This window comes from Ochotona curzoniae, unplaced genomic scaffold (assembly GCF_017591425.1).
Source record: "Ochotona curzoniae isolate NIBS_2020 unplaced genomic scaffold, NIBS_Ocur_1.0 scaffold_1037, whole genome shotgun sequence".
Lineage (NCBI taxonomy): Eukaryota > Metazoa > Chordata > Mammalia > Lagomorpha > Ochotonidae > Ochotona > Ochotona curzoniae.
Window position 1 is genome coordinate 4,227,496 of NW_024467083.1, and position 22,610 is coordinate 4,250,105.

At 46.0% G+C, this 22,610-nt stretch overlaps 1 protein-coding gene across 1 annotated transcript in view; it reads right to left on the reverse strand.

Moving 5' to 3' along the window:
* TGFBR3 (transforming growth factor beta receptor 3) overlaps positions 1–22,610 on the reverse strand; it is a 199,871-nt gene that overhangs the window by 172,799 nt on the left and 4,462 nt on the right. Inside the window, exon 2 of the mRNA XM_040998995.1 lies at positions 1,365–1,509. Within this exon, the coding sequence (XP_040854929.1) occupies positions 1,365–1,431 (67 nt within the window). The 5' untranslated portion in view covers positions 1,432–1,509. The remainder of the gene's footprint in view (positions 1–1,364; positions 1,510–22,610) is intronic.

The following is a 22,610-nucleotide window of genomic DNA, read 5'->3' on the forward strand; positions in this document are numbered from 1 at the left end:
ATGGATACGAACTGTGGCTTCCCTACTTCCTGACCATACCACACTGCCAATTATCTCATCTCGCTTTAGTTCATTTCATCATCTAGAAAATGATCAAAGTAATTGTGCCTAGCTCAGAGCCCAGCTTAAGCATGCTGGTAAACAGCACTAATCTTACTCCTGTCTACTCTGTAATTGCTTAGCTGGTGCCTGGTTGTGGTGCAATCTCAATAAATGGCAACCGTTACCATTCTCATCTGCATGTGCAATCTGATAGCCAAAACCAAGGGGCAAATCACTTCTCAAATTAATGCTTTGCTTGTTGAAACTTGCCAGTTTCCAGAACTGGCCCAACAAATCAGTTTTATGTAGCTCATTATAGAGCAGATCCAACACAAATTATAACAAAATAGAGCAAATTAGGCTTCCAAATTTATTAAGCAACTCTGACAGACCCCTAAGATGTTGGTTGTGGGGCATCAAATCCTCTTAAGCAACATCAATCCAACCTAGTCATACACTTTCTCATCTCCAGCTTCCTACTCGGCTGACCTCCAGGAAGCACAGTGCATTTCTCCACATTTTACAAAGTGACATAGTAAAGTCTCTGAAGTGGACAACACTGGGAGCTGACAGTGAAGACCTGGCATTGGGATACCCATGTCCCATAGGAGGGGACTGAGTTAAAAGGCTGTTCTGCTCCCAATTCCAGCTTCCTCTCATGCACACCCAGAAGGCAGCAGTGACAGGCTCAAGGAACTGGGTTCCTGCCACCCACATGGGGGTCCCAGATGGAGTTCAAGGCTTGTGACTCCAGCCTAGCCCAGCCCCAGCAGGTGCAGGCATTTGGAGAATGTAACAGCAGATAGCAGCTTTCTCTGCTTGCCTGTGTCTCATTGTGTTACTCTGTTTCTCTGCCTTTCCAATCAAAAAATAAAATTTTTAACTTAAAAAAAAACTGCCCAAATAGCCCATGCCAGGAACATCACCTCTGCCTAGAAGCTCTATTTATGTCATAAAAAAGTATAAAATTACTTTCTTGAAATTCTTATTTAGGAACAAAAATGTAAATATTTTCTACTCATGCAACAAAAACATGTGGAATTAATCATCAGAATATTTATTATCCACCTGCCTCAACATAGCAGAGGAATTATATATACATGTGTGTCACTGACATTAAAATACGTGGTGCTAGCTTAGTAGATTTAACACAGGCAAACAGACTACTATGTGTAGAGTTATCAAATATTCTATTTCCCTAAAGAACACAACTCAAGTTTCACGTGACCCTAAATGGCCTTAACTCTTCTTAACTAAAAAGAGGGCAGAAAGACACGCTGGAAAGAAAGTAATGAACACAGAGTTGTCAACATGCAACTTACCTGCAGTGGCTACACAGGAGCTCATCAGGGCGAACACGGCGACCACGCAACGGGAGGTCATCTTCATTTCTCCGATGTTCCTGCCGTCACTTCCCTCAACCACAATCTGCACAGATCAGCAGCGGCCTCACAAAACTCAAACTGCCTGCAAAAGTAAACAAATTTCAGTATAAAAACTGAACACGAAAATGTCCTTTCATAAACAAACATACACTGAAGTCAAATGAATCATCTCTGAAACGGATCAGAGAAGATATTTTTCAGTCTGACTCTGTGGTGCACTGGTTTGAGCCACTGCTTACAACACTAGCATCCCCTATCTGAGCCCCAGCTTAAGACCTAGCCCTGCCACTTGAAACACAGCTCTTTGCTCATGCACCCGGGCAAGCAACAGAAGATGACTCTGGTGCTTGGGCCCCTGCACCCCCATGGGAGACCCAGATGGTGTTCCACATGCCCAACTTCAGCCTAGCCCAATGTCAGTTAGTATCTTTTAGGGTGTGAACCAGTAAAAAAAAAAAACCTCACTATCTCTTTCTGCATTCCAAATAAATAGATTTATATGACAGAATGAAATCTCTCATATATACCAAGCCAAGTGGTAATTAACTAAGAAAGGTATTTATGGCAAATATACTTGCACAAATTATATGCTTACTTGACATTTTAAAATCTTCAGTTTTACATGCAATTTTTAGGAATACAGAAGAAACTCAAGGCACACACGTGATATAGAACATCAGCAGTTAAGCTGTGGTACAAAAGTAAACAGTGACACTTGATATACATGGTCCCTAGTGCCATCCGGGAAGCACCAATAGCTCTGATTAGAGACTCAATTTAATGTCATAATGACAGGGTTATCACAAGGATCAAATTAAATTACACTGAGAATCTGTCTGCAAAAATGCAGAACCACAAAAAGCCAAGGTTCTTATTTCTCTGCTCGATGACATTTCATGGGGGTTTTGGGGGGGAAGCGGGGACAATGGCTCTACTTCCATCTACTTCTCTGTTAACCCATTTGGGAAAGCACCAGAGGATGGTCCAACTGCTGGGGCCCCGTGCCACCCACGAAGGAGACCTGGATGCAGCTCCATGCTCCCGTCTTCCGCCTGACCCAGCCCTAGCCCCGGCCTTTGTGGCCAGTTGGAAAGTGAAAGCAGCAGGTAGATGATCTCTTTCTGTCATTCCCTTTCTCTCTGTGGCTCTGCCTTCCAAATTTTTCTTTCTTTGCTTTCTTTTTTTTTTTTTTTAAATGAGACTAAAAAGAAGACTAAAAAGCCTTCCCTGTGTGTCTGCCTCACTGGGGAGACTGGTAATTGGACTAAGAGAGTCCAGGCCTCCCCGCTGCTCCTACCCAGTCTCAAAGGAGAGTTTTGGCATGGTTTGCTTAACTTCAACACTGCCCTGTGGTCTTCACGGCCCCATCGCTTAGCCCCTTAGGCTAGCACAGCTCAAACTTGCCCAACTCAGCAAGCCTTTACTGCACACCTAGCAATGTTCTAGGGGTGCTCCTTCTGGAGGCGCTCCTACCCATCAGCAATCAAAGGCATCCAATAACCGGGTCAGAGCACAAAGACAACCAGCATGTGATCTAAACTCCAGAGGATGTAGGCAGGTGCAGCTCTCAGCCCCCATCTCAAACTGCGGGCCACAGCCTTGTCACCGTCAGCACGGAAATACCATACACAGGGGCTGCTGGCTACCCTCACAGACAGAACCAGCTGGGGCATGTGTAGGAGACAGAACAAAAATATAAAAATCGGTGAAATAAGCTTCTAATTAAACACTCCTAGCTCATTGCCGCAAGTGTTAAGTACTTAAAACAGCTCCTCGCAGTGTTAATACTATCTGCCTGTGAGAAGGGCGATCAAGCTGGGTAGGGGAAGAAGTGACTGTTGGACTGCAGCATGAGGCAGCAGGAGCTCACCAAATCCCCTTCTGTGTCTCTTACCACCTTCAAATATGACCTCTCTAGGACCATAACAATGAAGTCCTAATTTCAAACAGAATTTTCTAGGGGTAAACATTTAACCTAGGAGGTAAGACACCCATGGCCCAGTTTCCAGCTTCCTACTAAGGTAGATGACGGTGGAAGACACCAGGGATGGCTCCAATCGTTAGAATCTCAACCAGGATTGAGTTCCCAGCTCTCTGTTCTAGCCTCAGCCCAGGGGCCGGTACAGACATTTGAGCAATAGGTCTAAAGATGAGAGCTCATTCTCTCTCACTTTCTCCTCTTTCTCTTTACGTCTCCCAAATAAATAATTTTTAAAAAATAATTTCCAGAGTCTCTTAAGGTCATTACATTTGCAGGAGGCACTCTAATTCCAGCTCGGAACATGGCAGTGACAATCAGCCTAGGGTAAGTAGAATATGGATCAGAGTGGCGTTCAGTACTCCACAGAGCTCCACCTGCCACCCACCAAATACAATATTTTATTTGAAAGGCAGTTTCAGTGACAGAGGAAGAGGCAAAGAGAGCTCTTCCATCTGCTGATTCACTCCCCAGATGACCACCACAGCCAGAGCTGCGCTGCTCCAAAGCCAGAGCTTCTTCCAGGTCTCCATGTGGGTACAGGAGCCCAAGAACTTGAGCCACCCTCCACTGATCTGGCAGGTGCATTAGCAGGGAATTGGATCAGAAGTGGAACAGCTGGGACTCCAATGTGTGCCCATATGGGATGTCAGTGTTAAGAGATGGAGATTCAGCTTGCCTCACCATGGTGCCAGCCCCCAGATTACTCCTCATGAATGGACCTGCACCACGGTAAGACAGACTTCTGGGAGGATTTATTTTATACACACAAACATTAAAACAGTGCTTAGCACACAATAATCCATCAGTAAGTGTTAGCTATCACTATCTCTTCTCTGTTTTTCCAAGGTATTTATCCTGATAAAGAATTCAGAGTGTAGGACCAGTGTTGTGGCACAGCGTGTCAAGCCACTGTTTGTGATGCCAGCACTCCATTTCTGAGTGCTGGTTCAAGTCTCTCTAGCTTAACCAGCTTTTGAGAAAAGACCATTATGTCATTAATGACTTGCGCTTCTGCTTGGCTGGAAATGTTGTCCTTTCAGTGATTCTACTCTTTAGATTCTCTCTCTCTCTCTCTCTTTCTCTCTCTCTCTCGCTCTCTCTCATCTCCTAAAATATTTATTTTGCAGTAAATGAGATGTAACAGATTTTACAGTAGTTAAGAATTAAATAATTATATCTTAATTTTTAAAAGAAAAGATGCATTTTATTTATTTGAAAGACAGAGAGGAGACAGAAAGAGAGACAGGGAGAGATTTTTCTACCTGTTGGTTTACTGCCCCAATGACCACAGTGGCCAGATGTGGGCCAGGCCAAAACCAGGAACCTGGCACTCCATCCGGGTCTCCCACAAGGACAGCAGGGGCCCAAGTGGTTGGGCCATCTTGTGCTACATTGCCAGTCACGTTAGTAAGAAGCTGGATCAGAAGTGGAGCAGTCGAGCCTCGAACCCATGCCCATATGGGATGTTGGTGCCACAGGCAGAGGCTTAGCCTACCATGCCATAGCACCAGCCCCTCCAACAATTCTATTACCTAATTCCATACCACCTTAGATAAAATGGAAATCTTCTATTAATGTAAAGACTCAACAACAGTAAAAAGACTTTAACTCAGCTTTTTATTTAAAAAAAAGAAAATGGATTTCTGGAATTGACATTTGGTCTAGTGGTCAAGATGCCAGGAAGGCAGCCACATCCCACATGGAAGGGCCTGGGTTCCCCGCTCTCAGTTCTAGTTCTTAATTCCAGCTTCCAGACAACACATGTCTTGGGAGATAGTGGTGAAGGCTCAAGTAGTATGGGCCCTTTGCACCCACATGGGAGACCTGGGCTATGTTCCCAGCTCCCTGCTTCAACCCTAGTCCAGTCCAGCCCAGTCCAGCCCCAGTCCAGCCCCAGTCCAGTCCATTCCAGGAATGAAGAAGTGGATGGGAGCTTCCTCAGACTCTGCCTCAAAAAAAAAATTTTTTTTTAATTGACAGGGAGAAAAACAACTCTCCCTGAACAAATATGCTATTTAAGCAAATGCTGTAGACAATTAGACAATTTTTATCTAGCAAGCCCTGAAAGGAGCTCTCAGGAAAAGATGGTGTCTCCAAGTATTTGTTCAGGGCTGGGGATCACAAACAGCACGAGGCCTTGGGGAAATTTAACAGGCTGAGGGTCTGCGGGACTTTGCCGTGTTAATCCAGGGGCTTAGCCAGGGGCCCAAGGAACCTGCGGAAGAGAAAAGCAAATGGTTCTATTAAAAAATATAGACTGCAAATTGCTGACAAGAATATTGGGCAATTATTAAAATGCAGCAATTACAGATAGAACAGAGCCAAGCCAAACAGCTTCATGCCCAAAGGCAAACCGCAGCGAGTTCACACCGGATCTAAAAACATCTCCAACAAGTTGAAACTCCACACTGCCATTTCTAACAAAGAGAAAGCTTTTCCGCCTTGGGCTTGGAAGTCCTACCACAAAATAAACTGCAGGGGTTTCTGTCTCCTCAGCCCAACATGGTGACAGCATCCTAACACCAAAGAGAATGAGAGGGGGAGCGTGTGGCTCCCCTCCGACTGAACTCCTGGTTTTCACCAAGACTTGTACACAATCGTGTCCAAACACTCGGCTTGTGGCTCAGCTCCCTTGTTACAGCAATGCTGGGAGGCTCTTTCACATTCACACTGCCAACTGGGGACTTGGGCCAGCTTCCACTGCTTTTCTATGCACATTAGCAGGGAGCTATATTGGAAGTGGGGCAGTTGGGACTCAACTGACATCCACATGGGATGCTAGCAATATACGTTTGACCAGTTAAACCACCAAACAATTTATTTAGAAATACACATCAGTATACTCTGAGAAAGCACAATTTGGGGGCTACTGTGAAATAGTCTCTTGTCCATATTTCCAGCAAGGTGTCCCATTCAAAGGGTGTGAGCACATTTAGCAACCTCAAATAAGCAGAAAAAAATTCTGAGGGAGTCCTTAACGGTTTAACAGAATCAAAAATCAGAGGATTGCACTATGACTTCTGCTTGTTTCCAAGTTCCCCTGTGTTTATTTCTGAGACCAGGAAACTGAGCAGGGCGCTCATAGGCTCCAACCATCCAGCAGAGTGCCCAGTACAGACGGGACTGGCTGAAGAGTCCCAGTCAACTGAGTTCTTGCACCAAACACAGTTAACCCAATGCTCAAAAGGAACTACTGGGAAATTCTATTCTCTGGGTTGAGGTCTTTAGTTCATGAAGATTAATTCTTGCTGTATCTTTAAGGAGTACTGTGACCAAGAGAAAAAAAAATGGATGTCTAATGGTAGGCTAAGAGCCAGTAACAAAAAATTACTAACTTTGCCTTCATAGCTTATAGGTATGGCTATCTACACGAGATCCACCTGAAATTATAAGTAAATCATGATAAATTCCTAACCAATTTCTCAGTTAAAAAATTAACATAACATGGTAGGTTTGGCACTGTGACATAGCAGGTACAACCACCATCTGCAGTGCTGGCATCCCATACGAATACCAGTTCAAGTCCCAGCTGCTCCACTTCAGATCCAACTTCACACAGATACATCTGGAAAGGTAGAGGAAGATGGCCCAGGTGCTTGGGCCCCTACACCCATACTGGAGACCCAGAAGAAGCTCCTGGCGTCAGACTGGTCCAGCTCCAGCTGTTGCAGTCATTTGGGAAATGGACCAGTAGATAAAAAAAAAATCTCTCTCCCTCTCCTTCTCTCTCTCTCTGTTACTCTGCCTTTCAAATAAATAAATAAATAAATGTATCTTTAAAAGAAAAAAAAACTAACATGAAAAAGATACAAGTATATCAACAACTCCTAAAAGCTGGAAGATACCAACATGATTTTATTGATAAGGAAGAACCCCAAGATCCAAGACCAGTACTTGCCTAAACTAACAGGCCAGAGATCATGGTTAAAAACTGGGTCTCTTCCCTTCCAGTGACCACCTCTCCACCTCCCAGGGTAAGGTCCATAACCACAGGCAGGGTGCCATTTTCTCTCTCTGTACGTAGTCAATCTGTAAACACAGATTCTTCTTTCCAAGAGAGGGAGCATCCTTCCATGTCACTGACATGCTCACCACACAAATCACCGCGACCCACAGCCATGCCTGCACTTCAGGACTGTGGAAGGCAACCACAAGAAAGAAACCATCCTGCTAAAGCTGAACTCGAAACTTCGAAAACGCCTAGGGCAGCCTGAAGCTCAGAGCTATGTACTGCTGTACTCTGAACACTGACTCTGATTCACCACCAACTGTGGAGGGGTAAGTCGGGATCCGGAAACAGTCAAGGTATGTGAAGACCTTAAGGCTAGAGATACATTGGATGGACTTGAAAAACTGCCATTGCCCAAACCGAAGCAGCAACTAACACTTGAGTTTTTTTGTTACCTTCAGCATAAAACGGCTTTCTAACAGATCATTAGGGTGTTACTAGTCTGCATGCAGGTGAACTCTGCAAACGGTTAAACACCAGCTGATGCAGGAGCTGCTCTGATGGCTCTGCAGGACACTATTCCGGGGAGCAGAACAGAGGCAGGATGGAGGACACCGATTTCCAGGCGTGGCTGCCTGCACAAGGGGGATCTGCAGGAGGTAGGACTGATACTGCTGTTTGTCGACTGGCATCTGGATGCCCTTAAAACCTACACAGAGAAAGCAAAGCTGCCTCCCCAAGTCACAATAGCTACTCTCTGATTTCTCTACTATGCAGGAAAACTGGATCATTTCCCATCTTCATTTACAGGCAGTTTTGGCACAATAAGGGCCATAGTCCCAGATCTAGATGAGAGAATGTTGGACTCAGACCCAAGCACTATCGATCTTCAGCAAATATTGACTGCTTCGTGCCAGGCACTGGTCAGGAAGCCAAGGGCACAGTCATGAACAAAGGACCCAAAAGTGCTGCCACACAGGGCAGGGAAAAGTCCTGTGAAGAGCTCATGGAAAATGCAAGCAAAGGAAAGCCATGCAGCTTTTTCAGACCATGCATTTTCCACCAACCTCCTGGAGCCCCCTCAGAGGCATGAACTTCAAACATCTGCTGCACCAAAAGAAACTTTGCTTGTAATTCCATTTCCCACAAACTTGCAAAGCATCCTCCAATCCCAGTAAAAGTAGTATCATGTACTACTTCAGGCAAGACACTGAATCTCTCAAACCTCATTTCTTCTTTCCACAAATTTTTACTCAAAGCTTACTTGATGCCAGGTAATGTAGCTCTATGGGTCATGCAAAGAGACACATTCTTTGTCCTGTTGGGCTTATAACCTGGTGACACACACAGATACATCATCAGAAGTATGCAATCACACAATAGGTTAAGCGCTCTGAAGGACAAGCAGAATCACACGGTATGGTAAGAGCTGGCAAGGAAGAGGGACAGTGACCTGAGGCTAAGTAGATATTTCTAAGGCCAGGAGGGGAAAACCACGGGAGGCAGGCACAGTGGGACCAAAAGGTTAGCGAGGAGCTTCAGGTCAAGAAGGGGTCCAAGCAGGGCAGTGGCTGATCTACTGGGTTTTGACAGATTTCCCTGCACACTGGATCGAGCAGGAGGTCGAGGATGCACGGCAGCACCTGAGTCCTGCAGCAGCCAGTCAGGCAAGCAAGGACACAGGTACAGATCCAACAGGACTTGAGTTTTCTCCTCTGTAACTCAACTCCCTACATCACAGGGGAGTGGCAACAACCACGTGAGGCTGGGAGGGCACAATATCAAAGCAATCATTATTTCTAACTAGCAGGCTGTCTCTATCAAAGAGATTGATAATCCTGGGGCCCAAGGTTAATTAAGGACCTGGTGCATTTTGGCTGCCAGTGTCAGGAAAAAGATTAGACCCACTTTAGTAGGCCAAAATTCCACAGGAAGACCAATAGGAAGAGAGGCAAAGGGTCCCCCAGGAGGAGGTGAACAGGCTCCACTCCCCCCCCCCCCCCCCCCCCGCTCAGCTAGGCTGCACTCCAGCACCCCACCCACCTCCCTCCAGGCCCACAGAACCATTCTACCCATCCAGCCCTGCCATGTGGAACTGAGGAAAACTGCACTCAGGCCTTAAAAAAAGTCCAAGTGGGACCTGGCGTGATGGCATAGTGGTTAAGGTCCTCGCTTTGCACGCCCGGGATCCCATATGGGCGCCGGTTCTAATCCCGGCAGCCCTGCTTCCCATCCAGCTCCCTGCTTGTGGCCTGGGAAAGCAGTGGGAGACAGCCCAAAGCTTTGGGACCCTGCACCCGTGCGGAGACCCAGAAGAGGCTCCTGGCTTCAGATCAGCGCAGTACCAGTCGTTGCGCTCACTTGGGGAGTGAATCATCGGAGGGAAGATCTTCCTCTCTGTATAAACCGCCTTTCCAATAAAAATTAAAAATAAGTCTTTAAAAAATAAACCTTTAAAAAAAAAGTCCAAGTGACACAGACCTCCCTCCCAAGTAAAACAAGAAAACCTGCATGGGAGACCTGGAGGAACCTCCTGGCTCCTGGCTTTAAATTAGATTGGCTTTGGCCACTGCAGCCACTTGGAGAGTGAACCAGCAGACAGGAGACCTTTCTCTGTCTCTCCTTCTCTCTGTAAATCCACCTTTCCAATGAAAATAAAGAAACTGTTTTTAAAAATGTTAAAAATACAGCAAAGGTAGGCGGGGCATGGACACAACTCACAAGGTTGCTAAAAGATAGTTTTCAAATTCACCAACTAGATGGGATGGTTTATCCACTCCTGCAATGCTTCAAGAGCCACTATACTTGACATTTTTGCATCCAAGGCATCTGTTGCCTATCACTTAAAATGGTGTCTGTTTTGAAGGAAGAATGAATGCAAAACATTATAGGTTCAAAACTGGCTGACCACTATCTCAGCCATCCATCCAACTGTAACAATATTTTGATCACATCACAATAAATAGAATAGGAGGTGATACCTAAAGCAATACATGCCTGCAGAGTCCCTTTCCAAAAGATGGTAGTCATCACTTCCTTGAAGTTATTTACAAACCACCAGCAGCAAGGTGAACAGTTCGTAAAATATTCATTTTTTTAAGATTTGTTTTTATTTGTTTTTATTTTTATTGGAAAGTCAGATATACAGAGAGAAGGAGAGACAGAGAGAAAGATCTTCTTTCCGATGATTCACTTCCCAAGTTAGTGCAATGGCCGGTACCGTGCTGATCCAAAGCCAGGATCCAGGAACATCTTCCAGGTCTCCCATGCAGGTACAGGGTCCATCCTCAACTGCTTTCCCAGGCCACAAGCAGGGAGCTGGGTGGGAAGTAGAGCCGCCGGGATTAGAACCGGCACCCATATGGGATCCAACGCGTTCAAGGCGAGGATTTTAGCCACTAGGCCACACCACCAGGCCCATTTGCATTCATTTTGAAATTAAAGTTATCATTTGAAATTGCAAAAATCCCCTCCATCACTTAAAAAAAATGATTATTCCAAATTCAACATGTGTCCACATGAGAACTGTGGACACATAAGATTGTGAAGCCACTCTTAGGTGGTAATGATGCCTCTGACTCTAATAACAGGGATTTGGCAGGCTGACTCTCCTCAGTTCCACTGTGATTCTCAAGTTAGCAGCAGGTGCACACAGGGACTGCAGAACTGAGCCTAGGACTACCACCACACCGACCGAGCTTTTTGGGATCAACAACTAGCAGTCATCCACAGCATTTAAGTCAGGGAGCTGCAATTATTCCAGTAAGGATCCGCAATTCCTGAATCATCTCAGGACAATGGTTACTACCCATCAGACCCCTAGCAAGCACCTGCTAAAGACAACAGTTCTGGTGAAGTGACATCTCCCAAATCTCCCGCACACAGCAGGACCTGTGACAATGTTTCTTCACATGTTTACATTTGCAGCAATTCTGCAAAAACATTCACCCAGAGTAAACACTCCAGTAACAGATAGTGTGCTAATTCTGATCAAGCTGTTTTTTCTTTTCTTCTCAGACTTTAAATAGAAACATAATTTCTTTGGTGTGAGGTGAGCCACTCAGCAGATATTTCAATTATTTAACCCATATTATGCGGTAAGGAAAGGGCTCAGGAGCTTAGCTACAGAAAATGTTAATACTTCAAAGCCAGTGCAAACACTTCTTAGCACACTTATCTCCTGTATCAGGGTGCCCGGGCTGGAGCGAGGCCAGGTTCCAGCCAATGCAGACCCCGTGAGGCCTCAGTGTCAGCTCAAGCATGGAGTCCCTGACATCCACAAGGAAGACCTGGACTGAGGGCCTGGCACCCTGTTTCAGCCTTGCCCACAATTGCTCACCCTTGTTCTGACTCCAGTGGGCATTTGAGAAGTATACCAGCATATGGCGTGTGTCTTGCTCTGCCTCTCAAAATCCTATGGGTGTGCATGAGTATGTGTGTGTATTTAATTTCTTTTAAGAGTCCAGACCCTTTCATGGTTACCTGCTACTGTCAGAAATTAAGACCAAAGCCCTTCACAGGAACCACTGCTCCTTTGGTCTGGTCGCAGCTTCTGCACATTGCAAGCCACACTAGCACCCGTCCACTCAGTCCCACAGGAGGACCAAGTCCTCACTTTCCAGAGCAAGTTCACTGTGTTGGAACTCAGCATCCTCTGCAATCCCCTAAGGGCCACTTTATGACACTTTCAAGTCTCAGCATAAACCTTATTGTTTAAGGAAGCCTCCTGGGATTCCATCGGAAGTTAAAAGTGGATCCTGGGAGCACAGTGAAATCCAACTCTGTAGGTACATCTTTACGATTTTATTTCCTTCCAGGTATGGCTTTCCTACTTATCTAATTACTCTGGCAAGGTGGGTCAAGTCTACCTACATCTGCCTTGCAGTGGTCATCTAGAGAATATACCACAAATAGCAAGTATGGGTACATTACAACAGAAGTGGATGGGGGGTGCATTTGATGTACTAAGCAAGATGGTAGTTAATAAAGTGGCTGCATCTCACCTTAGTATCTAATGTCCAGGTTCAATACTAAGAGGTGGTTCCCGACTCCAGCTCCATGCCAGTGCCGACCCTGGGAGGCAGCACTGATGGCTCAGGTAACTGAGTTCCTGCCACTCACCCAGGAGACCTGCATTGAGTTTCTGCCTCCTGGCTCCAGTCTCAGCCCTCGTCCTGGTCATTATGAGCACTCATTTTCTCTCTTTCCTTATCCCTACCCTGCTTCTCTTTCTTAATATCTCTCACTGTCTCTGGTCTTTCTCTCAAATAATTGGTTTAAAAAAAAAAACAAACTGATATAAAGGGATAAGTCCCCCCCATCTCACATTATCTCCCCACTCCTTCCCTGCCTCTCAAATAAAAGAGAAGTGCTATGATGCGAACTAAATTGCCACTTGTGTCACATACCAGAGTGCCAGCTTGAGTCCTGGCTGCTCTACTCCCAGTCCAGCTTCCTGCTAACAGACCCAGGAAGGCAACAGAAAATGCCCCGAGCACTTAGGCCTCCTACCACCACTGAAGTTATGACTCCTAGTGTTCCTGGTTCCTGGCTGTTGTGGCCATTTGGCAAATGAATCAGTGAATACAAGATCTCTCTTGTTCATGCTTTCTCCTTCTCCCTCCCTCCCTCCCTGCCTCGCAAATACATAAATCTGTAAATAATAATAATAAATAACTGCAAACATTCTCAAGGAAATAAAACGGCAGGAGTTCCGTCATCAATGTTCATTACAAGGCTCAGACAACATTCTGGCCCTCATCTCCATCATCTCTAACGGAAGACCGGATACAAAAACACACTATTTGATACCTAACTTCCAATTGTCATTATCTTGAATTCCTCCCAGAAAATGAGGCTTCAGACACACTTGTGGAAATCAGAAATGCACAATCATATGCCAGCTGGTAGAAATTAATTTAACAGTACTGGAAACTGTTATCTGAGAAAAATACTCAATTTGTCATCAGAACAGTCAATCAACTACTAAGACTGTATAGGCTATTTTAAACAGATGCTAATGTACGCAAAAGAAAAAAAAAGCAGTTAAGTCAGTAGCTCTGCAGCAATGCAAGCACCCACAAGACCTGGATGTGGTCAGAGCTACTCATTCTAGCAACATCAGTGGTGAGCGCATCGTCTCATCTCTTCCCCAAAGCCACTTCTGATTAATCCCATCCCACTGCCAACACCATCTCTTGAACATCTTGGGAATAATTTGCCCCGTGTTATCTCCTAACCTGCATGTTGGAATTAGCTACCCCCTCCAACCCTTTAATTTTACAGGTTGACAAATCAAGAATTAGAAAGAGGCAAAGACCGGCCATGGTCCCACAGCTAGCTGGTAGCACAGCCGAGGCTTGTCCGCGTACTGCTCTGGGAGGATTTCATGGTTGCTTGAGGGTTTAACCCTAGCTCTGATGCCTTGGTTTTTTTCTGACCCCACCAGACATACTCGAACACACACTGCAAGCTTCAGGATTCCTCATTTAGTCCTCTCAGCAACCCAAAGAGACAAGAGTGAATATGAAGCAACCACAAGGTCACTAACAAGTCTTGGCCCCAGAATTTGAGTATGGGCCTGTGTAATTGCACAGAATGTACTCTTAACCTCACAACCAACCAACATCCCGGGCGGGGGAGCAATGACGGGACTGTGGCTGATCTCCAAACCACGCAGGCAGCAACCACACCCTGCCTGGACAATCCTGATCTTGTGGTGGACAGCCTGACAGGGTCAGACAACAGGAACAAATTATTTTGTTTTGAAATCATGGTGTTGAGCTTTGATCAGCTGTATTCTGCTTTCATTCATTCATTCAACCAATATTGGCTAGCATCTATCCAGTGGGGGGCACTGTCCAGGGAACCGACAACAGTTTTTATCATCTAAGAAGATGGCAGGGGAAACACACAGGAAGTCCCTGATATAGAAAAATAAACAAAGCATATAAACTAGAAAATGAGAGGAATACCAGGTGGAAGCCAGGAGCCAGGAATTCCATCCAGAGCTCCCACATGGGTGGCAGGGGCCCAAGTACATCATCAGCAGGATGCCCTACAGCACGCAAAACAGCCAGGACTGGAACCAGCATTCAGACACAGGAATTAGCATCTCAAGCAGAAGCTTCACTTGACCATTAGTCCAGGGACAGGGCCTGGCCAGTAGCTGAAGGCAAAGCATCCCTGGCAGGGGGAAATAGCAAGTACAAAAGCCCTGGGGTAGGAACATCCTGGGGGATCCAGTGCAAACCTCAGTGTAACAAGCTGGAAGGTGTGGGGCTCCCCACAGCCCATGGGGAATTCACATTCTGCCTTGCTGTTTCCAAGCATGAAACTACAGACAACTTAAACTTCCATGCCTAATGGGCAAAGTACTGCTGGGGCTCAGCAAGGGATAGCTAGGGTCGTGATTACGTAGTCACAAGAATTCTTACTGCACATGAAACCATTTGTTTTCCATCTGATGGTTTTGAACCCTGGGGCCAAATGACACTGCCGACTTTGCACATAGCCAACAACTTTCTCCTAAGCCTTTGGCTTCCTTGGCTGGGTTTCCTAGCCTGGGGAGGAGGCCCCTGGAGGAGCCACAGTGAGGTTCTCCTAGTAAGAGGCAGGGTAGTGCGGCCTCACTCCTCCACCTACGTAACTATGTTCCTCACACCCTAGAACCACCACCCGCAGCAACCTCACTCTTCTTCAGATCTGGAGTTCCTGCTGCTTGGATGTAAGGGACTGATTTTACAGGACAGGACCCCACCTGTCTCATTCCTCAGTAGCATCCCTGACAAGAGAAAGGAGGAATTTCAATTCAGTTCCCTCTCCTTCGCAGAGGGTTCAAACGCTGCTTCAAAATTAAAATGGTAATTCAACTATAAACAAATTCTTCCTCTGATGTCTTTTTTCTTTCTTTTTTTTTTTTTTTTTTTTTTGCCTAAAACTAACATTTCTTTCCAAAGATATGTGAACTTCAAAGCAAAACTCATCTGGCCTGGAAGACTTAATACTGTTGCTTGGAGCCCAGTCCTGCCCCCTTCCCCACAAACACAGCAAACTTCTAGAAGGTACTGTGAGCCTCCCAGAGGGGTGAGCTCAGAGCCAAGGGCAGATGTCAGGACCACAAGGAAATTCTGCCCGCTGCCCTAGACCACCCCCCAGCACTGTTCTTTAATGCTGTGTTTACTTTTCAACTTTGTTGACGAAGGGGTTAAAGGGCAAACCACAGGTGAAGAGAATCAGGGGCAAGCCCACGCCTGTTAACGGAAAAGCAGTCTTTCCAAACCACTTGTAATTGAGCCCCCACTCACTCAATTAAAAAGAGATCAGTGTTCTTATCTAACAGGTCTTACCCGAGGCTTTTCAAAATCAGCTCCTCGTTCTTCCAGACAGACCTGCTGGTTCTTCCCTTCTTAATGCCCTCAGTGTGTTTAGCTGGGGGTCTAAGAAATCCGTAAAATCTTGCCTCTTCTCTCTCACTTATCCATTCCACAAATGTTTATCAAGTGTCTTCTTTGTGCCAGGACTGGGCTAGGCACACATAGAAAGCCCTGCCCTTGTGAAAATCACGCTCCAGCTGGGGAGCCAGTCCCGAATTAGATGTATCGATAAGAGAGAGAGAGATGCTGAGAAAACAGAGAGGGACAAAGAATGCAAAGGTGTCTGTCCATCTTGGTTTCGCCTAAGGATCTACAGGAAACACACTACGCTGCTATTTGGGAAACACTGTGAGAGAAAAAAACAGCAGATGCAAAGGTCCTGAGGCAGAGAAGGTGGGACACACACAGGGAACAGCAACGAGGTGGGGCAGCTGAAGCAGAGTGAGGCAGAGCAGAAAGCCAGCAGCCTAGAGTGACCGGCTAGTGTAAGCAAGCACTGTCAGAACTGTAGTTTGCACTGTCAGAACTGTAGTTTTTGCTCTAAGTCAGGGACAGTTGAGCTAATAATAATAATAATAATAATAGGATCCGACTTAGGTTTGATCAGAGAGACACACTGAACTGCAGAGGGGCAGGGCAGGCCGCACCGCCCACCAGCTGTGTGATTCCAGCAGGCCCCCTCACCCTGCCTTGTTCTTATCTTCAGAGTGATTTAGATGATTATTTCTAACAGCCCTACTATAACCCTAAGTGTGATGATTCTCAGTGAGTTGTCTGCATCTTCTCTATAGCTATAATGCAGGAGACTGGTTAAGTTTGAGTTTTCCCCAGAGTTTTAGCAGAACTGAAACTGACTCAAAGAATTCAATTTGACATTGCATATTTCAGCACAGATGCACGCCACACACCCAAGATACAAAGGAGATAGACTCGGCCTTGCTCTAGGGAAGTCCACAAGATGCCAAGGGAAGAAAGCCGCATTCACAAGCTGGCAGAAAGAAACATTTGCCAGGAGAAAGTAACAACAGAGGGTACCTTGAATAACAGACAGGGCCTCCAGAGGCAGCGGGAGGGGAGGCCACACAGGAAGAAGGGATGTGCAGCAAAGGAACGCAGGGTGGGAGCAGGGTGAGAGTCAAACAGCATGCACACCAAGCACAGAAGAACAAGGATGTTGTGAGCCAGCACAGAATGGCGGCACCTGCACTTTTCCCACACTGCATCACCACAGGGTGGGCGTGGGAGCCCACCTGCAGCAGAAGTCCATGGGACGTGAGAACAGAACCAAGAGCCCTGACAAGCCAAGGAGGGCATCAAAGCTTCACACCATCAGGAAAGTCTTATTCAACACCCTGTGGAGGTGTAAGGTGTGAGAAAGCGGAACAAGGCCTGCTGAGGCCAAGCTTCTGCTAGGGGAAAGGAGATTTCTTTGTCGACACCCAGGTCTCGTGGTGCCACTAATCCTGAAACCAGCCACAGGCATTCAGAAAGGCGAGCTGCTTCTGACAGGGGCCACAGGGGGACAACACATTCACCCACACACGGTCAACGTCTCAGCCTTCTCACCTCCATTTTTCTCGTTCCTCTCACACCAGCCCCTGCATCATCTCCCCCAGCAGATGCTGTTCAGCACCAGGGTCCACGTTTGCACTCAACGTGAGAAAACCACGGTGTCAACCAGCAGGTGCGACAGCCGGGAACCCCTCGCATACAGCACTGGGCAGCATGAAAGCCTGACCCAAAACCCAAGCTTGGACCCAGAACACTGGGCACCAACCCTGTGCAGCCACAGCAGAAGCTGCCTAAAATGCCCTCTGGTTGCTCTCAGAAAAGCAAAAAGGAACCTAATCTAGTCTAAAGACTGATTTAAAAGAGTGTCAGACAATGGAATCTATTGGTTCACTCTCCAGATGCTGAAAATGATCAGGGATGGACCAGGCCTGAAACAGGAGCCAGGCGCTTTCTCAGCATATCCCATGTGGGTGGGTGCAGAAGCCCACGAACTTAGACCATTCGCTGTTGCCTTTCCACGTGCATTAGCAAGGAGCTGGATTGGAAGCAGAACAGCCGGGACTCGAACCAGCACCATATGGGCTATAGGTATCATTGGTGGTGTCTTTACCCTTTGCACCAAAATGCCCCCAAAGTCTTTGGTCCTAACATTGTTCTTAATTACCAATAGTAAGCCAACAGAAAAACTAGCAGATTCTTTAAAATGTGAGTCCACGGTCCTTTCTCTTTTACCCTCCACAAAAAAGCAACCCAACTACCAAATGTTCATTTCTCTTGGCTTAACATTGCCATTTTTTCTAATACATAATTAGAAACAGACTGCTTTTTCCTGGCTTTGGAGAACAGGATCTTTGGGGTTACAAAAGTTGCCAGCTACTCCCAACTTCTACAAAATTTCTTTTGCAAACCTCACCTATATTCCTACTTGAAATGCATGATTCCTTTCAAAGACAACATCTGAACTCTTGTTATTATGCAAATGTGAACTTTCCTCTGACCTGACACCTCCTCCCTTGCCTAGCTTCCCCTCCCCCAAGTAATCTAACAGTGGTCTAGCTGGGTGTTCAGCTACCCTCCATTCAAACAGGACCAGAACCCCTCCTCAGCGTGGAAGCTATATGGAAGACTTTATGGAGACACTCTCAAGAATTTAGTAGAACTGGTTCCACAGGAAACTCCTTTGTTAGCCCACACACTGAACCAAGTCAGAGCCTGAACATCTTAGTTTGTGCACACTCTGATAATGAAATCAAGGTGTCACTGAGAAGGGCACGAAGAAAAACATGTGACATGCAGCTGGCAAGTCATTTCTCCTCTGGCTCATGTGCTACAAACAGGATGCATCCAATGGCTGCACAAAAACTGCAATGGAGTGAATGATGAGCAGAACACATTCGAAACAAAAAGACAGCGGTGTCACTCCTTTTTTTTTTTTTTTGTAACATTTATTCTGTTTTTCTTGGAAAGTCAGATATACAGAGAGGAGAGACAGACAGGAAGATCCATCCATCCGATGATTCACTCCTTAAGTGGCCACAATGGCCAGAGCTCAGCTGATCCAAAGCCAGGAGCCAGAAGCCTCCCTTGGGTCTCCCACACGGGTGCAGGGCCCCAAGGCCATGGGCTGTCCTCGACAGTTTTCCCAGGCCACAAACAGGCAGCTGCATGGGAAGCGGGGCCACCGGGATTAGAACCAGCACCCAAATGGTGCGTGCAAGGCAAGGACTTAAGTCACTAGGCTGCTGTGCCGGGCCCAAGGGTGTCACTCTTAATGCACTCTTCATCTAAGGATTTTTCATGATTCACATGGCGAACAGCAAAGATGTGACAAGTTAACAATCTCTTTAAAATCATAAACGTAAGAAAACAAGTAGGAATTTCAGTTCAGAAAAGTTTGAGTGGAAATAGAGCCTAACAATAGTAAGCATGCCCATCTAGACCCGAAACTTCTCCCACACACATAGGGAAGACCTTACTTACAGTGCAATGATGCAAAGTGTATATAATGACTCAAGGGTACTCTCCCTCCAAGCTGAAGTTAACTTGCCAGTCGCCTGCACAAAGTCTATCACAACAAAACACGCCACTTATTCTTCCTGGATGCTCAGAAAATATTTGAGGCTGTTTCATCTTAAAGAAAAAGTCACAGAAGAGGTAGCTCACACCAGCACAGGGAAGCGCCCGCAGAAGTCCTCAGCCCAAGGCAGGCGCGCAGGGTCCTGTGATTAGCATCTCAAGGTTTCACCTCAAATAACCTTCCAAGTATGAAAGAGGCCACATTCCATTCCAGCAATTATACAGTTGGTTCATTAGGAAAGTAAATTTGCCAACAGCCCCCCGGTGTATTTTTCTAGCCAAAGACCAATATCACACTGTCAAAACATAAGTCCCTGACAATGCCAGCAGGGTGATACTTCCCAAAAGAATTCCCTCCATCCCCCCCGAGGAGTCAAGTTTCCACTAGCAGAAGACCGAAAGGTTTGGCATCCTGGCACAGGCGACTAGGCTGCTGCCTGAGAGAGAGGGACCCCATGTGAGCACCTGTTTGTGTCCCGACTGATCCACTTCTGATCCAGTTCCCTGCAGTGAAGGATGACCCAAGTGCTTGGGCCCCTGCACCCACACAGAAGTCCCAGAAGAAGCTCCTGGCTCCTGTTTTTGGCCTGGCTACTGTGCCCATGTGGAGAGTAAACCAAGAGAAGAGTAAACATCTCCCTCCCTCCTATGCTCTCGCTTTCTCTCTCTCGCCCCTCTTTCCACCTTTCCTCCCTGCCTCTCTCTTCCCTCTCTAACTCTGTCCTTCAATAAATAAATAAATCTCAAAAAGAAAATCAAGTAAAAAAAATCCAAAGTATTGCCAGACCTCTGGCTGGCCCATGTGGTGCCCCCGGGTGTGGTGGTGGTGAGCTCTTGCACGTATCACGCTGTCACACACCTTCTCCCCACGAAGTCGGATCAGCAGCAAAGCTCAGGAACCCCAAACTACAGGCACCGCTTTCTAAGGATCACTTCTCCAGGGATTAATCAACCTCAGTGTGTTTTCCTGACCTTCCACACAAGCTAGACAATGGCACTAGGTGCTTGCAAGGCCAGCAGAGCAGGAGCTTTGTCCCCTGGCAGCAAGCCCCCATTTCTAAAGGTGCCCTTCCCTGGGGGATCGATGTCCCAGAAGCAGGGTGAGACACTCCTGCCTTCCTCCTCCAGGGAAGCAAGAGCTAAGGTCTCAGACCTAACGCTCAGTTGGTACCATGGCAACAGCTTGACAGCAGGTCCTGAAGGTCAACTTTGCCAACGTCTCCACATCCCTCAGAGTCCTCACTCCAAACTCTAAGAAGTTTTCAGCGGAAAGGAATCGCAGCAGGCAAGAGAGGCATTAACCCTTTCTGTCCCTTCCCCTTAATTATCTCCGCACAAGCTCCAGGGGGATGGTCTGGAAGCACGTGTGGATGTGGCACTGCGGCTCCAGACCTTCCCTTTACACACGGCTTCCACCCCTCATCAGCAGTCATCCGTGTGGATCATTAGCCTGCAGAACTGAAGAATAAAAAGTGTAACGTCAAGTCCAAAGGAGTGTAACCCCACAGAGCATTTATAGGAACGTGACTTCAAACACTACAGAGCGCACACGTGTCGGCAGAGAGAGCAAGAGATCCGAGTCACCCCTGAGACAGGAGGGGGAAATGTTGGGAAATCTGGACCAAATCTTAAGCAAAGATGATGCAAGCGGGGGAATGGGGCCTGCTGTCATTCAACAAACAAACGTGCTATTTCAAAAGATAGAAAATAAGAAAGCCAGAAATGGACAGAGGCCAGCAGATGGATCTTTTTGGAAGGGTCTTCCAAACTATGTGGGATTTATTGTAGTTTGACTAGAAAGGAACAAATTAGCAACAGCTTGTGTTTTATGGATTGTTACAAAAAAACAGCACTATCGTTGCAAGTGTTACTCTGCCGATACAGAACCAGAGAAATGTTGGCAATTAATCTCAGGGCACTTAATTCTTTCCCAGTGACACCAGGGCCCTCAGTCAGTCTGTGAAGCACCCACAGTTATTTGTTCAAGGCTAGCTTCACCTAGATTCTCTCTTCTGTTCCAAATTGCCCATATTCCTAATGGCAATGCAAGACTGCTTTGACACTAACGGCCCCCTCGAAGCACATGAAGGAACTCAGCAGCAAAACAAGCAACCCAATTAAATGGGTAAAGCATATGAGCAGGCATTTTTCAAAGGATGAACTGTAAATGATCCATAGACACAGGGAAAAAAAAAAATGCTCAGGATCACTGGCCATCAGCAAAATGCACATAAAACACCTGGGGTATCACCTCATCCCAGTCAGGACAGCTATCATCCAGAAATCAAAAAGCAAGAAATGCTGAGGAGGACTGGGAGAGAAAGGTACTCCAGTATACTGTCAGTGGGAATGCAAACTGGTACAATCATTATGGAAGACAGGGTGGAGTAACACATGACCCAGCTATTCATGACTGAGAATATAGCCAAAGGAAATGGAATCAGCATACGAAAGAGCTACCTGCACCCTTAGGTTTACAGCAGGTCAATTTAAAGAGCTAAAATGTAGAATGAGCCCAAATGATGACTGGATAAAGAAAATGTGGGGGGGAAAAAAAAAGAAAATGTGGAATATTATTTAGCTATAAAAAAGGAATGAAATCCTGATATTCACAACAAAAGGAATGCAACTGGAGGTTATGCTACCTGAAACAAGCCAAAAAGACACAAATCCTATATTTTCTTACTTGCATTTAAAAGAGGATAAAAATTGTATGACTGTCTTATCGTTTGGCATTTTGCTGTACATATTGCTTTGTGACTCTCCTGTAAATGACAATTTACTCTTTTTTCCACATTAAAAAGAAGGAGAAAAGGAGAAGGGTTGCCACTGAGGACTGGTGCACTGGTAATGTTGTGTTCTTAACTCGTGTTGATTATAAACATGATCACAGGACAAAAAAAAATCTCTTATATGCACACATATGTGTATTTCTTGGTATATGTACCCGATACATTTTTTAAAGACCCCAGACAACAGTTACAGAACCCAAATGACACACATTTCAAATAGTAACAGTTTTTAAATATCTTCAATAAGCTTGAAAATCTAAGCAAAACATTCCAGTGGACTGCTCAAACTGGCAATTAAACCACTTACACAATAATAAAGCAAAAACAGACTTAGATCATCTAAACTAGCTAAGATCTTGTGTGAGGTCCAAGGGCAAGGCTTGGGAGGCCCTTCTTCCTGGACCACCATCTCATTCTTCAATGTTTGCACATATATGGTTTGTCACGAAACTTCTCTTTTCTCAGTCACCCAACAGCGCCTTCAAGTGGGCATCACAG